Source organism: Pelophylax lessonae, assembly GCF_965119305.1.
Source record: "Pelophylax lessonae genome assembly, chromosome: 4".
Taxonomy (NCBI): domain Eukaryota; kingdom Metazoa; phylum Chordata; class Amphibia; order Anura; family Ranidae; genus Pelophylax; species Pelophylax lessonae.
The window spans coordinates 15,245,483-15,262,295 of NC_138771.1; the positions used below are offsets into that span (position 1 = coordinate 15,245,483).

At 44.5% G+C, this 16,813-nt stretch overlaps 1 protein-coding gene across 1 annotated transcript in view; it reads right to left on the reverse strand.

Moving 5' to 3' along the window:
* Positions 1-6,768: 6,768 nt before the first annotated feature.
* The window catches only part of PIAS1 (protein inhibitor of activated STAT 1), a 168,519-nt gene continuing 158,474 nt past the window's right edge, over positions 6,769-16,813 (reverse strand). The window contains exons 12-14 of the mRNA XM_082254310.1: positions 13,870-14,012; positions 11,344-11,381; positions 6,769-7,220 (exon numbers count right to left, since the gene is read on the reverse strand). Of these exons, the coding sequence (XP_082110436.1) occupies positions 6,933-7,220; positions 11,344-11,381; positions 13,870-14,012 (469 nt within the window). The 3' untranslated portion in view covers positions 6,769-6,932. The remainder of the gene's footprint in view (positions 7,221-11,343; positions 11,382-13,869; positions 14,013-16,813) is intronic.

A 16,813-nucleotide genomic window follows, 5' to 3' on the forward strand; every position in this document is an offset into this window, starting at 1 on the left:
TTCCTAGACTATGGCAGGAAGATACCCCCCCCCATGATACCCTTAATAATGTCATCCAGGGTAGCCCCAAACAGGCAATCACCTTGAAAGGGCAGATCACGGAGAGCTTTCTTAGAGACTTAGTCTGTGAACCAATTCTTAAGCCACAGCTGTATCCAAAGCTGCATCACAAACTGCAGCCTATGGACCAAATGGTCCACTAAATCAATAAAAGCAGCGGAGACCTGCTCACCTTCCAGGCCCTAGTGCAAAAGCTTGGCCCATTCAGTTAGGGGCTGAGACACCAGGGCTGAGGCAAAGACTGCCCGCAAAGTCATACCAGCCATAGTAAACATGCTGCGTGGCACAGCGTCTGCTTTCCTGGCAGCCGGGTCCTTAAAGGACGGGGAATCCTCTACTGGGATCATAGTAGCTTTGTTCAACCTGGAAACAGGAGGGTCCACTTTTTTTTTTTAAAGTGACTCCTAAAAAGGGTTACGTACAGCAAAACGTTTGGGGACCACAAAGGGTAATTTTGGTTGTTCCCATTCCCTACAGGAAAACCTGTCAAAACAAGGCACATAAGGAAATACCTCTGGAGTGCGAGGCGACTTATGCGTACCAAACGACACTGCCACGTACGTGGCTACATTAGCCGCCATTTTTAAAGTCTCACGCACATCAGTGATAAGTGCGTCTACCTTTTTAATTTGCTGCTGCGACCATGAAGGAGACAACCTCACTATCGACCCTGCAAGACGTTTAACTCACAGACCAGCCTCTGTCAGTGAGGCTATGTCACGGCCGACCTAGCGCGTAGCTGCCGTCTGCACATGCTCGCTGGCAGGGCTGGGGGGGACCCCCTGGATCTAGATTATCCAGCCCCTCGCCCAGCCTGGCAGTTGATTGCAGATCTTCCGAGAGAAAAAAAACAAAAAAGATTTAAGGAAGGAGAAAAAAAAAAATGCTAGGATCAGAGATCCCAGTTGGGAGCCTAGGACCTTACTCCTGACTAGACAGATTAAAACTGATTATCTAGAGCAGAGAGGGGGTTATATACCAGCTGAGGACAGCCCATGGGCGTAGCCAGGTGGTTTTTGTTCTGCCTAGTCCTACTCCTGGAGGAGGCAATATAACCCAGTAGTTTTGATTTATGGAGCGCTGTCTGTCAATGAATGAAAGAGAAAGAAAAGTTAAACATGTGGAATTTGAAGAACCTGAAAAAAAAATAAAAATAAATAAGTTTTGCCACTTTGCATTACTTTTGGTAAAGCCTTCATATAAAAACACCTTGAAGGACTTTGGGGGGGGGGGGGGGGGGATATAAATATTTAGAATTTTTTTTTTACTACAGGCTCTTTTAAATTTGAGTTGTAGGAAAGCCACAACTGGAGCGGAAAAGCTGAACAGAACTAAACCCCAATTTAAGGTCAGGGAAGAATAAATACAGACAAGTTGGTCTATATCAGTGGTCCTCAACTCCGGTCCTCAGGGCCCACTAACAGGCCAGATTTTAAGTATTACCTTGGGGAGATGCAGACTAGAGTACTGCAATCACTGAGCAGCAAATGATATCACCTGGGATGTATTTCAGTTATCTTGCAAATCTGGCCTGTTAGTGGGCCCTGTAGGCCAGGGTTGAGGACCACTGGTCTATATCATGTTCACGCAACTTTCACTTTCTGTATCCAATCAGAAAATGTGTGAAAACCTTGTACTCCCAAAGTGTGCCCATGTCATCCAAGGCTGCAAAGGCTACAACTTCCGGTCTTTGCTCTCACTATCGCCCCCTGTAATTTATATAAAAACAACAAGCGGGTGGATAGTGCTCACACAGATTATGTTTAAAATAAATAAATGTCAAAGCAAGGATTGTTTCAGTTCTTATATAATTTTATAAAATGCTAGATTCAAACTTGCATCTATTTTCTTCTCTTTGAAACTATAACAATTAACCCTTTCTAAAACTGTGCTTTCAAATGATCACCCTCCTATGATAAAAAAAACAAATGCTGACCATCAGGAATTAAAAAAATAAAATAAAATTTTAAATGATTGGTTGTTTGAATACAATGGTAGAAAGGCTTCTAGGTAAGCTATGAACATGCCAGGTATGCCTATTACAACGCTGATGTTCAGTCTCTAAATCTACCAACACGTGTTCTAAAGAGCCCCACCACTAAATCAAACCATAGATGATGCAATTTTCGTTCCTGCAATCATGGGTTGCAGAAATTCTTGATTTCTCCATTAACACATTCAATTGTTGATAGGGGAACCTCTACTGCAGCTCTATTGTGTTCTACCGGTGTAGAGCCTTCACTGCTGGCAGAACACAACAACCACTGCTAACTACTATAGCCACCGGCCGTGATCAGATGCAAAAAAAAAAAAATCTGTCAGGCTAGTTGTACTGTAGTCGATCGATGGACTGACTGCCCATAGATCGAGAACAGGCTGCTTTCAATCCATCTATGGCCAGCTTAACAATCCCATCACTTGCCAGCAACAGGAATGGCACTCACCTGCTCTTACAGCATCAACCCTCCCAGAAATGCCACAGATTATTTTTGTCCTAGCAAAGGAGCCGGGTCAAAGCAACATGACACCGGTTCAGCTAGAGAGGGAGGTGGTAAACAGGAGCAGGTGAGTGCTTTTAGGGCTCATACACTCGGCTCATACACTCATGGTTGGGGGGGGGGGGGGGGGTGTTAAGGAAACGACTGTGGTTTTAATGCCCCTCATCCACTACCCCCTTTAGCTGCAGAGGTCGGGAGGTGCACACATGCCATGGCCTTAATGCTTTGCGGGTGGAATTATAGCTCTACAGAACAGGTGCAATGAAATCGAAAGGGCTGTGCAAATGAAAGCGGTATCCACTTTAATAATAGTCTTCGAAGCGCCATATACAGCAAACAAACACCATAGGGGCAAGTAAACATAGGTTGATTTACTAAAGCTGGAGAGTGCAAAATCTGGTGAAGCTCTGCACAGAAACCAATCAGCTTCCAAGTTTTTTGTCAACGCTTAATTAAAAAAAGCTGACGTTAGAAGCCGATTGGCTACCGTGCACAGCTGCACTAGATTTTGCACTCTCATTTTAGTAACTCCACCCCTTCGTCTATGGAGGACAGAGTTTCCTTCCTCCCAGGGTGTCCATGTTTGCTGTATTTGGCATTTTGAAGACTATTAATAGTGTATGCAGTTTTCAGTTGCGCAACCCTTTGGATCCTATTGCACTTGTTCTATAGGGCTGGAGTAGCGGTGCTTGCATCTGAATCCACAGGAGGTGAATGGGCCGTGTGGTGGACCCAACCGGAGGAGCAGCATTACACAAGCAATTATACCACGTTGCTTTTAGAGGGGATACAATGCAGTCTATGCAGATCGCTCTTCCGTGACCCCCCTCCCCCCCGCAGTGTGAACGAGCCCTTGCTCATCATATCGCTGGCAGCGTCACAACCTCAGCAAGCCTGCCACCTTGACACCAACTCAAATGCCATCCCAGACACACCTGACGTGACACACAAGCACTTTGACAACTAACTAGAGCCGATTCCTTAGACAAGATCTTCCTTTCACCTCAGATTCCGCCACAATAAATCCAAAAATAGATGTGATTGCTTTTCTTTTTTTAAAAATTGAACCTTTGTAAGTCAATAATAGTACACAAGCACTAAAATGGACAAGGGAGACAACACATTTGAAATGCAACAATATACAATCATTCCATTCATGTAACAGATTTACAAAAGCTAGAAAGAGGGTTTTTTTTTTTTTTTTTTTTTTTTTTAATGCTCAAGACCTGTGGGCTATGGCAGTGGAAGCCATCTGCAGGGGCAAGGCCAGATCTCACTCCAACGCTGGTGTTTATTTTTTAAGATTTCCAGCAGCCTCGTTCATAGAAACGTAGTTCCACTTCGGAGGAGAAGTACCTTTCCAGCAGATGAGTTAGATCAACTCCAGGAAGATAAGGGCTGAAGCTTGCCTATCCACATTTATCAGCAGCTGATCTACCACCAATGTGGAACCTTGACAGCAGTAATAAAATGAACAAAACTATAAGCGGGTTTCCAAACTGATGTCTCTTCTTCATTACTTAAATGCAGCCTGTGGCCATTTCAAAGTTCCCAACCTGCCAGCACATGTGCTAAACAGACACCTAAGGCCCCTTCATACTTACATACTACAGCGGCATACACCTGCACCGGTGTTACATGGATCTCATCCCATTTACATCAATTGGAATAAAGGCACAGGCACAGCCGCTGCTCCCAATTTGGACACCTATGTGGGTGCAAACGCACAGCTCCAAACAGAGGGGTTGATTTACTAAAGGCAAGTAGACTGTGAACTTTGCAAAGTTGCTCCAGAGCTTAGTAAATGAACAGAAGCTTTGCTGACATATATCATCCTAACGTGCAAGCAAAAATGCTGTTTTTTTTTTCCTTGCACGTGATTGGGTGTTCTTTGTAAAAGCAAAACTTTACCTTATTTACTAAGCTATGGAGCAACTGCATTTTTAATGCAGAGCTGAACCAGATTTTGCACCTTGCATTTTTAGTAAACCTAAAAAGGGACAGATTTACTAAAACGAGTGCACTCAGAATCTGCCGCAGGTGAGTATGGTATATATGAAGAAATTGGTCGCACACCACCAGAAGATTCAGTAAAGAAGATCTTTATTGTACATGGAAAGGTACAAACGTGTTAGTGAACAAACACATGAAACACGTCTACCATATCCATCCTGCTGTATCTTTTACCTTTGCATGTACAATAGGATCTTTTTCTTCACTGAATCTCCTGGTGGTGTGCTACCAATTTCTTCATATATGCCGTTTGGGGTGGTGAACCGAGGTCCAGCACCCTCCTTGGATTGTAGACGCAGAGTGGTTTCCTCCTCTCTACACTTCATCTGTGTATAATAGCCAATCAGCTTCCAAGTACACCAGTTTTCGTAAACCCCCCCCCCAATAGGGGTTATTTACTAAAACTGCAAGGTGCAAAATCTAGTGCAGCTCAATAGAAACTAATCAGCTTGCTCAGTTAAGCTTTGACAAAAAATAAATAAAAAAAATTGGAAGCTGAAGTGAGAAGCTGATTGGCTCCCATGAACCATTGCACCAGATTTTGCACTCTCCAGTTATGGTAAATCAACCCCAAATTGTATACACATTAAAGTGCTTGGTTCACATGGGTTAGCCTATGTTTGCCAGTGAAGAACTTCAACGTTTTCCTAAATTCATCCAAAACAGAAGGCGTTTAAGCCATATAAAAAAACTGAACCCTTGTTCACATTGAAGCGACTTGTCATGCGATTTGGACAGGTGGCACCCTATTGTCGGCAATGGCCATATTCAAATTGGTTCGACGCTGACTTTGCAGTGCCGCACTGACTTGAAAAAGTAGTTCCTGCACTACTTTTAGCGATGTCCGGTGCGACTTCCATAGACATCTGTGCATGAAGCTGCACAGATGCCTTCCAAGTTGCACCCAAAGTTGCACTGAAATGCGGCTTTGAAATCGAACGGTTTTAGGTGAAGTTGACGATTTCAAAGCCGCAGTCAATGTGAACAAGGGCTAATCAAGAGAAGGTTAAATTACTGGGCAATCTTGGGAACCAAAGAACCTAAGGTAGACAATCACCAGATTTTAACATGCTGCGTATACGATATTTTAGACTATTTAAGATTCCCCGTGTACAGCCAGGGGAGCTACGCTCGGCATTCTATACATTCTCAGTGCTCTCTCCTGCATGGCCAATCTACATTCTGCTGAAGTGCAGCATAACAATTTACAATGGATACAAGTCAGAGGGTACTGCACGCTCATCTCCTAACCCACCCTGTATACCAGTGCTGGGCAGACTTCAGCCTCACAGGTATTGTGGAACTACAAGTCCCAAGGAGTCGGGGGAGTCATGTTTTTGGCCATCAGTCTTGCAATGACTCTTGGGATCTGTAGTCCCACAACAGCTGGAGGGCCACTGCTTGCCCACCCCTGCTGTATATGGTTCCCTGAAAACAGGAAAAAGCAGACACTAGAAGACTCTGGATTACCAGTTTAAACCAATTTACATGGTAGGTTCCATTCTTTGACTTTTCCCTATTGACTGTTCTTTTCCTAGAATTTAAGATCCAAAATAAGCCAATGTCACCAGACCATGCAATGGAACGAAGTGTTAGCTCTGTGTCACTACAAACCCTAGTCTCTGAACTGTAGATTGCTCAATGCTGGGCCAGCAAGTAAAATTTACAGCCTTCAGTAACTAGCTTTCAGTGCTGATGGGAACAGAAGTGCTTTGTTTTTGAAATGTTCATTTGGCAGCAAAACAACAAATAAGATGCCATCAACCCACCCCGATCCTCTCCGAGCACCACCTAGAAGAAGAGCAATGTCAGGATTCCCATGTGTACTGTTGAAGACTTCCACAAGATCCAATAAATACTTATTAAAAAGTGCAGGAAATAAAAATCAGACAAGGGGAGAGATCATTGCTGTGAAGGTTCAGGAATGGAGACCAAGAAAACTGATTGACATAAGCATGTGACCGGCGGAAGAGGGGGGAAATAAACCAAACCAATACGGTGTCTGCTCTAAAGGGTTCAGTAATGGGTAATGCTCAGAAGCCAGAAAAACAGAACAAACAACCAACTGGTGTGGGTGGGGGGGGGAGGAGGTCTCCAGGATCCAGTTGGAACTGGGGAAAAAAAATAAAAATAAAAAATAAAAGTGCAGGGGGAAGAGGTGGGTTCATGTCTCAGTTTTTTTTAGGGGGATGAGTAAAGTTTACGGTTTATATACAAAAGTAAAACTGAAAATATAGTTCTGTTCTCTGTACATGTCTTTTTTGTTAAACATTTCATAAAAAAAAAAAGAAAAAATAAAATAAAGGAATAGGGTGACAAGTGGAGGTCCAAATCCCTCCCCAAGTGTGCTCATCTGTGGGATCAGTCCAAAGAGATAACATCTGGGATTATGCCGTACAGAGAAGAGCTGTCCGCTGGCCCCCTGTTGGCTGCGTTGTGGCTGTCGCGGAGGCTGTTCGAGGATATCAAACTGCTGTTGCTGCCACTGTTGCTTCCATTGGTTGTAGGCAGAGTGGTGCTCGCCCCCGCACTTAGCTGGTCCAGGAAGATTTGTGAGGAGGTGTATGGGAAGAATCGCGATGAGTGAAGAAGATCCGGCTCTTCGGAAGCAGCGGCTGCTGCAGCGGCCAGGAGAGACGTGTTGTAATGCTGAAGGAAGGGAGATAAATAACATTAATGAGAGGCGGTTAGTCGGGGTGAAAGCAAACAAAGCAAAAAAAACAACTTGTGACCCACAACAAAAATTACAGGTGCCGCTCGAGGCTCCACCAGGTCCTCTTGCATGACGAACCCGCTAGGAGTGCCGACAAGGGCAGAGCTCATCCCAGCTCAAAACATTAAGTAGGAAAAATAAGTCACACATCACAAGCCTCAGCCCCAACCAGGGCAGCCCATACCAACGCATTTCACTCTACCCAAGGCTTACCCCTTCATGCCTAAAGCCCTGTACACACGCACAGATTGTTGGCCAACTGATCGGCTGTCTTTTGTCCAGTGTTTGTTGGTTGAAATGTGCTCTAGACTTGCACTGGACTTTTGTTGGCCAAAAAAAACCAACTTCAGAAGTGATGTCATGTGATGGTTTACTTTCCGTGTGTTTTTTCTTCTCTGAGCATGCCCAGTCTTGCTCATCAGATTTTTGTCTGCCGAAATCTGTACTGACTGAGGAACAATCGGCCATTCTGTTGTTGGCCAACAAAAATTTTATAGCATGCACACCAGATTTTTTCGGCCGAAAAGTCGCAGTCGATTGTCAGAAGCATCATACTAACAAGCCGACAATCGGCCGATCAGACGTTGGCTGACAATTTACGGCCAATAATCTGTGCGTGTGTACAGGGCTTTAGCCTTTTTTTGAGATTTGTTGCTTACAAGTTAAAAATCTGTATTATAGCATACAGAGTGCCTTCTAAAGCCTCAGTGCCCCGTTCTGCCGAATCCAACCACGGCAGCGGGGTTGGCGGGTGCACCTGTACCTCGCAACTGCAAAGGAGGTAAACCCACAGTATGCACAAGGATTTATCTGTAATCCAGCCTTATCGGCTGAATTGTTCAGAAATCCCCTCTCAGTGTATATTCAGAAATCCCCTCTCAGTGTATATTCAAAGGCTTTTCCATCCTTTTCTGGGTAGGTGACCAGCCACCTTATCCTCCTGTATGTTCTGAACGGTGATTGGTCCTTTCAACAGCCCTGTGCAGTCTGCATTATCTGCACTGACTGACCCATATTAGTACAATTCTAACTGTGGGCAAGTATTAAAATGACAGCTTTTCTTGATGACGGATTTGACTGCTCTCCGTGACCCAATGTCACCAGGACAGTAAGAAGAAATATCCCTCCCAAGGAGGCATCAGACCGCAATAAGACAAGGTCTTAGCCTTACCCACTTCTCCTTAGGTGGACTTCATATGATGCTCTGGAGTTTAAGTGGTTAAATCTGAATGATGGGTGCAGCTGCCAGCATCATTCAGATATCATCCTTTTCTGCTGGAGATTCCCTGCAAAGTAAAAAACAATAATAGCGGCTATTCAGCCGCTTGATTGTTTTTACAGGAAGTGCGAGGAGACGTCCCACTCCCCACCCCTTCCACCAGTGCTTCTACCGACCCGCCCGTGCGATCGGCGAGCCGGAGAACAAATCCGCTGTCGTCAGGAGTTTACTATAGAGCTGACCGAGGACCAGATGGTCCCTGGGCATCTCTATGACTGAGAGGCCGGGCGAGACATTATGACGTTTCGGCCGGCCCCGGCAGTTGTAAAACACTGCTGTATACTCAGCTGGAAAGCTTGAGAATTTTTTTTTTTTTTTTTGAGCTCAGGTTTTTCAGCCTTACAGACCCCACATCTCTCCATAAAGAGGACCTGTCATGCCCTATTCCTATTACAAGGGATGTTTAAATTTCTTGTAATAGAAAAAGTGATAAAAAAAAAAAAATGTAATAAGGAAAAAGTAAATAAAAAAAATAAATAAAAGTAAAAAAGCATATGTAAACGGTATTCAAATCACACGTGAGGTATTGCCACGAACGTTAGAGTGAGAGCAGTAATTCTAGCCCAAGACCTCCTCTAACTCTAAAGTGTGGTAAACTGTAAAAATGTTTAAAGCGGTAGTATCCCGCTTTTTGACACTTACCTACAGGTAAGCCTATAATAAGGCTTACCTGTAGGTACAATTAATATCTCCTAAACCGGCACGGTTTAGGAGATATTTGCAGCGCATGCAGCCGCTCACGCGAGCAGCGCATGCGCTCTGAAGGTCCGTGGGGACCTTCAGTTTTGCTTGCCGGGAGCTTGCCGGAAACGCCATTGCGGCTCCGGCCAATCACAGCGCCGGAGCCGCCGAACCCGGAAGAGACGCCGAGGGATCATGGCAGCAGCCGCAGCGATGTCCGCGGGTCCGTGTCGGGGCTTCATTCTAAGGTAATACATAATGAGCTAGTATGCGATGCATACTAGCTCATTATGCCTTTGTCTTGCAGGTTTTTTTTGTTTGGGTGTACAACAGCTTTAAAGCGTGGTCTATGGAGATTTTTAAGAACCATAGTTTGGCGCCATTCCACGTGTGTGCAATTTTAAAGTGTGACGTGTTAAGTATATTTACGTGGCGTAACAGCTTTCACATAAGAAAAAAAAAAAAAAAATAGATAAAAATTGGGCTAACTTTAGGGTTTTTTTTTTTTTTAATTCATGAAACCTCCCCCCCCAAGAAATACATTTGAAAAAATTGCTGAGCATAAAAAGTTGAAACGACCACAATTATTCCCTAGGGTCTCTGCTATAAAAAAAAAAAAAAAAACCATCTACTGTTTGGGGGTTCTGAGTAATTTTCTAGAAAGAAAATGATGATTTTTTTAAGTAGGATTTTTATAAGTAGGAGCAGAGTGCCAGAATTTGCCCGGTATGGAAGTGGTTAAATCTTTCGCTACCAGGCCCTGTGCTCCACTTTTAAACCCAACTGGCCAGACCATTTTTTGCAGTTTTTCCATTGTTTTTTTTTTTTCTGTAATGTTTTCCTTACAGCTTTTAGAGTTATATATACTGTTTGGGGGGTTCTGAGTAATTTTCTAGCAAAGAAAAAAAAAAAAAAAAAAATATATATATATTATATAAAATGAATATTTTTACATGTAGGAGAGGATTGCCAGAATAGGCCCAATATCGAAGCGGTTAAAAATGTTTTAACTGAAGTCAATGGGAGAATCTATCAAAACTGGAGCAGACAATCTGGAGCAGCTGTGCATGGCAGCCAATCAGCTTAACGTCTTTAGCTTGTTCAATTAAGCTTTCAAAATGAAATCTAGAAACTGGTTGACATGCAAATTGGCTTCAGATTCTGGCTGCTCCCAGAATGTTCTCATCTGTCATGGGGGGGGGGGGCCTAAATAGGTTAGACTTGGACCTGACAACTAGGATGTTTCTCCTACAGACACAAAGCAAAGACTACAAAAAGATTATGCCAGTCCCAGTGGTGGGGCTCTGCTTCTAGTTCCAATCTTTTAGGCACTTTTGTTTACATGAAAAAAAACTTTTTTTTATTTTAATGCAAAAAAAAAAAAAAAAAAAACCCCCACAATACACAACTACATTTTTTGCTAAAATATAAAAAGATGTTACAGCAAGTAAACAGATACCAAACATGTCATGCTTTAAAATGGAGTACGCCTGTGCAATGGCAACAAGCAACTTACATTTTACTATTCATAGGCAACACTTTAAAAGCACACAGGTGGTCTAGTGCTAGAATTACTGTCCACGATCCCAAATCCCTCATCTGTCCTTAATAGCACTTGATCACGCCAAGATCGGTGTGATCGAATGCTTCAGATTGTTGAAAACGGCGGTGTTGACATCCCGGTAACCCAGAAGTGATGTCAGGTCATCATTTCCAGGTTACCATATCCGAGAGCAGAACAAAGCCAATCAGGTCTTTGTTCAACTCTCCTATCAGCTGGAGGAGGTGCTGGCTGGTGGGACAGGAGATCCCAGTAAAGCTGTGGACATTCCCTCCCGCTGCTTGTAAAAGCAGCATTCCAGCGGCTAGTTAGCCGCTAGGATTGCTTTTACAAGGAAGCCGACATCAGGCTCTATAAAACCGTACCGGGAAGCCTGCAGGTGCAGGTATCACCCCTGTATACCACTTGAAGTCCAGCCACGCTGGCCGGCAAGTGGTTAAGAAACCACATTTGCCATCATGCTGACCACTTTTACCCCCCCCCCTTCAGAATTCAAACAGGAAATAAAGCATCAAGGCAAAAAGAAAATTATACTCACTTGGTTGTCTCCAGACATAAACTGAAAGAAGTCCAATCCTGGTATAAAGGAAGGGGGGAAAAAAAAGTAAAAATTTATATAGCAGCTCAATAAGAGTATAAGAAAAAAAAACATAAGCTGATTCAGACTCGTATTGTAGATTTCTCCATATTTAAAGTATCCCTTCACTTTACAATCTTTATTAACCACTTTACCCCCAGCCCTATTTCGGACACTTTTTGTTCACAAGTTAAAACCAGTATTTTTTCCTAGAAAACTACTTAGAACCCCCAAACATTATATATATTTTTTTTAGCAAAGACTCTGGAGAATAAAATGTCGGTCATTGCAAAAATTTTTGTCACGCGGTATTTGCGCAGCGGTCTTTAAAACACCATTTTTTTGGAAAAAATTTGAAAAATCACATTTCACTGCATTTAAAAAATACTAAACAGTAAAGTTAGCCCATTTTTTTTGTATATTGTGAAAGATGATGTCACGCCGAGTAAATAGATACCAAACATGTTAGGGTTTAAAATTGCGCCCCCCCGTGGGATGGCGACAAACTACGGTCAATAGAGATCTCAATCTGCGACACTTTAAATTTATTTAACGGTTACCAGTTTAGAGTTAGAGTGTAGCTCTTTTTTTTAAATTATTGCCCACGCTCTGGCGATCGCGGCGATACCTCACATGTGTGGTTTGAACAGCGATTTAATTTGCGGCTCGACTTGCGTATACGTTTTTTTTTGTGCGCGAGCTAACGGTGACGGGGGCGGCTAAATTTTTTTTTTTTCCTTTTTTTTTAACTTTATTACAGTTTTTTAAAAAAAAAAAAAAAAAAAAAATCTGATCACTTTTATTGCTGTCACAAGCAATGTAAACATCCCTTGTGACAGCAATATGTGTGACAGGTACACTTTATGGAGGGATCGAGGGTCTAAAAGACCCTAGACCCCTCCACTACACTTCCCTGTATGCAAAACGCCGAAAACGGCATTTTTGCATACAGCCGTTTTTCAAATCTGCCGCCTTTTGCAGCACAGTAACCCGGATGTGACGTCATGGACGCCGCCTCCGGGTTACGTCATCGGAGACCCGATCGATGCCGTTTCCGGCATTCATCGGGACTCCATCCAGCCGGCGGACGCGCCGGCTGGGTGCTCGGGAGCCCAGAGCAAAGCCGCGGAAGGCGGCGGGAGGGGCGCATCCCGAGCCGCATCGATCGTTACCGACGGAAAGCCGACCGTCGGCTTCAAACAACGGTACCGGGATGATGCCTCTAGCTAGAGGCATCATCCCGGTATAACCACTCAAAGTCAGCCGACGTAGATCTACGTGACTGGTCGTTAAGTGGTTAAATCCCCCAGGGGAAGCAAGGGTTTTGTACTTTGTCCTGTTCCAATCACGCCCCCAAAGGAGAGGAGGTGGGCTCATTGACTGCGCTCGTCTTTGCAGCAGGCACAGGCTCATGATGAGCACTGCCAATGCAGGGGAAAGGAAATCACTATTCAGAAAACAAGTTAAAAGGTTGGTCAGCACTGCCTGTTTACTTGTGGCCACAGATTTATCACACAGCCCCGCAGTGCTGTTTATGGTTGAATATGTGAACAGTCAGTCAGCATTGTGGGGCTGTGCAGTAGATCTGCCAGTTCAGTAGGTTTATTAGCAGTCCCAGATCTACTACACAGCTCAGTCAGCACTTTTTCTTCATAAACTCAACAGCAAATCAGGCAGTGCTGAGAGGGTTGCGTGATAAAAACAGGTAATCTTTACAGAACATTAAACATGATCCCCTTCACAAAGTCTCCTTGGGACGAAACGCATAGGGGCAGAGCCTGCTTTTGCATTACACTGAGCAAGCAGCAGCCAACAAAGGTTTTCCACTATGTATGCCAAGTGTATTACACATACAGCCTCCACCTACTTGTATAACCAGTTGGATGTGCCTATGTTCTGCTGATTCTTTGTGAGCACTGTACATAAAAGGCTACGTTCACATTTTGCTATTTTTCCAGGCGTTTTTAGGTTAAGGGACCAATGAAAAATAATGAAAACGCCTGTAATCTGCCAAAAAGGAAGCTCATGTACTTTTTTGAGTGGCAGGCGTTTTTCTTAAGGTGACAAAAAGCTCAGATGTGAGCAGGGGCCAGTGAAATGAATGGATTTGTCTTGTTGGGCATTTTTGGAGCTGAGGCTTAGAGCAGAAAATTGCCCAAAAACACCTAGATGTGAACGGAGCCTCAACATGCCATGCTTGTCTTCCTGAGGTTCCTCTGTCACTCCCATTGGATGTCAGACCACCCAAAAAAAAAAAAAAACATCAAGTGTGAGGAACAGATGATAAAACATCCTCCTCGCCTGAGGAACACACACAATAATCTGGATACATTTCAACAAGTAGTTAACAATAGACCTAAGGAGAGAAGTGTGGGGAAGGCAAAAACAGGATACAATCTTCTTCACCCCTCAAAAAAAAAAATGACTGGGGGGGTTGTGAAGAACCCATTACTTTGACCAAGGTGTACTTGTATGTATGACTCCTACCTAGTTGGTCATACGGCATAGGCGTCATATGGAAGGGATGCCGGTAGTCCTGGATCAGTGGTGTGTTCATATATGTTGAATCCACAGCTGGCAAACTGGGAGTTCGAGATATAGGAGAACCCTGGTGTGGCAGAGTCAACATACTAAAGGAAATAAATACAAGAAGAAAAAAAAAAAGAAGAAGTCAATTAATTGCTTCTGTGTGTGCAACATGACATTCTGGGGTTTACATCGCTCACATTTTATCAGTGACTTTTGTGCTTATAGCAGATTTCACCAGCAGATGGCAATGCAGGTGAAATGTGAACGTATCAATGTCACTACAAAGACAGCTTAGAAACAGGCGAGATAAAACTGCAAGTGAATTTTAACCACTTCCGGACCGCCTCATGTACATATAATGTGGCAGGGCGACCCTTTAGCACGAAATCACTTATTTGTACGTCATTTAGATTTCCGGGTCTGAGGTGCACATGCGTGGGACCGGTGACCTGCTGTGTCCAACCACAGCGGGAGCCAATCAGCAGGTCCGGCGGACACGTTCGCCGGCGATCCTTCCCATGTAAACAAGGCAGATCGCCGTTCTGTCAGAGGGGAAGCTAAAGATCTTGTGTTTCTGCTAGGCAGGGACATGGATCTCGGTTTTCCCCCCCAGTCAAAGACATCTGCTTATGAGAATACAATTCTATGCCAGTTGAAAAGAAGGGTCTTACAGCGCCGGTATCATTCACAAAATATTTTATTGGAGACTTTGCAGACAGAACTCTATTGCAGAACCATCTTTTGTTGGAGCAGTCCCCAATGACATTTCTTGTGGAGGATACCAGCGGCGTATGAGCTTCCTTTTCAGACTTGCATCATCTGCTACAGGAGTGCGAGTGGGCTCCGTGCCGGTCTGCACCAGCCCTTTACAGCTTAAAGCAGAGCTCCACCCAAAAGGGGAAGTTCTGCTTCTTTGCTTCACCGCCCCCCCCCCCCCCCCACCATATTTGGGAGACCTCGCCACGAACGTTCGGCCCCCCTCCTCCTCTCACCGTCGCCGGCCTATTCAGAAAGCGCAACGTGCTTGGCACATGTGCAGTAAGGAACTGGCTGTGAAGCCGCAAGGCTTCACTGCTGGTTTCCCTTACAAGGAATGGCGGCGGCAGCACCCGAGAGCCGGCTAAAAAAAAATCGGCTGGGGTGCAGACATCGCGGGACCCCTGGACAGTAAGTGCACTAACAATTAAAAAAATAAAAATCAGCAGCTACAGTATTTGTAGCTGCTGACCTAATTTTTGGAAGGGGGGGCTGGAGCTCCCAAGTGAAGTCTTGCGTTTTTACTAAAATCAGTAACAATTGAACGCAGAGGCAATCATTTAACCACTAGCCGACTGCTCACAGTAATCCTACTGCGGCAGTGCGGCTCCCCTGGGTCCAGCGACGTAGACCTACGTCACTGGACTCCTATGGCACTTTTCCACTGCAAGTACCGGCTCGGCTCCACTTGGCCCGGTTTGGTTTTCCACTGCATGGTACGGTGTTGGAACAGTTCAGTACGGTTTGCTTTTCCACTAAAGTAGTACTAAAGTAAGTGGGTGGGATAACAATAATTCTCTGACCAATCAGTGGCAAGTAGTGACAAACAGTCAAGGCTGCATGCAAAGGATTGTGGGATATGGTACCGGTACGGCCCTCTTGGAACCACAACCGAGGTGGTACTGTTTAGAGAGCCGTACCGTTCGGTTCCATGTAGTGGAAAAGCGCCGCCGTGCCGTACCGAGCCGTTCCTACACCGTACCATGCGGTACCATGCAGTGGAAAAGCACAAAAGCGAGCCGAACCGTACGGTTCCATGCAGTGGAAAAGCACCACTCGTGATTTCGGCGGCGCCTCCCTTCCCCGATCGTCAGGGAAACTGTGAGAAGACCCGTCTGCTTATGTAAACAGTGACAGACATGGAGAGATCACATGATTCAGCATAGCTCAACCTGCGATCTCTGTGTCACAGACCCCCGACCCCCCCACATAGTTAGCATGAGGCATACATTTAACCCCTTGATCACCCATAGGTTTAACCCCTTCCCTGCCAGGGTCATTATTACAGTAACAGCGCATATTTTTAGCACTGATTACTGTAGTAATGTCAACGGTCCCCCCAAAAGTGTCAAAAATGTCAGTTAGGGGTCCGATCTGTCCGCCGCAATGTCGCAGTCCCGCCAACAAAAAAATAAAAATGACAAACCTTTCCCGTACTTAGTAAACGCGATAACTTTTGTGCAAACCAATCAATATACGCTTATTGCGATTTTTTTTACCAAAAATATGTAGCAGAAAATTGGCCTAAAGTGTTAAAATTTATTTTTAACCACTTGCCTACTGTGCACTTAAACACCCTTCCCATCCAGGCCAATTTTCAGCTTTCAGCGCTGTCACACTTTGAATGACAATTGCGCGGTCGTGCTACACTGTACCCATTTGAAATTTTTATCATTTTTTTCACACAAATAGAGCTTTCTTTTGGTGGTATTTAATCATCTCTGGGTTTTTTATTTTTTACAAAAAAAAAGAATAAAGACAGAAAATTTTGAAAAAAAAAAAAAGTTTTTCTTATTTTCTGTGAGTAAATTTTGAAAATAAATTTTTCTCCTTCACTGAAGGGCGCTGATGAGGCGGCACTGATGGGCACTGATAGGCTGCACTGATGGGCACTGATGAGGTGGCACTTATGGGCACTGATGAGGTGGCACTTATGGGCACTGATGAGGTGGCACTTATGGGCACTGATGAGGAGGTACTAATATGCCGCAATGATGAGCACTGATAGGCGGCATTGATAGGTGGCACTGATAGGCGGCACTGATATGCGGCACTGATAGGCGGCACTGCTGGGCACTGAGAGGTGGCACTGCTGGGCACTGAGGTGGCACTGCTGGGCACTGAGAGGCGGCACTGGCGGGCAGCA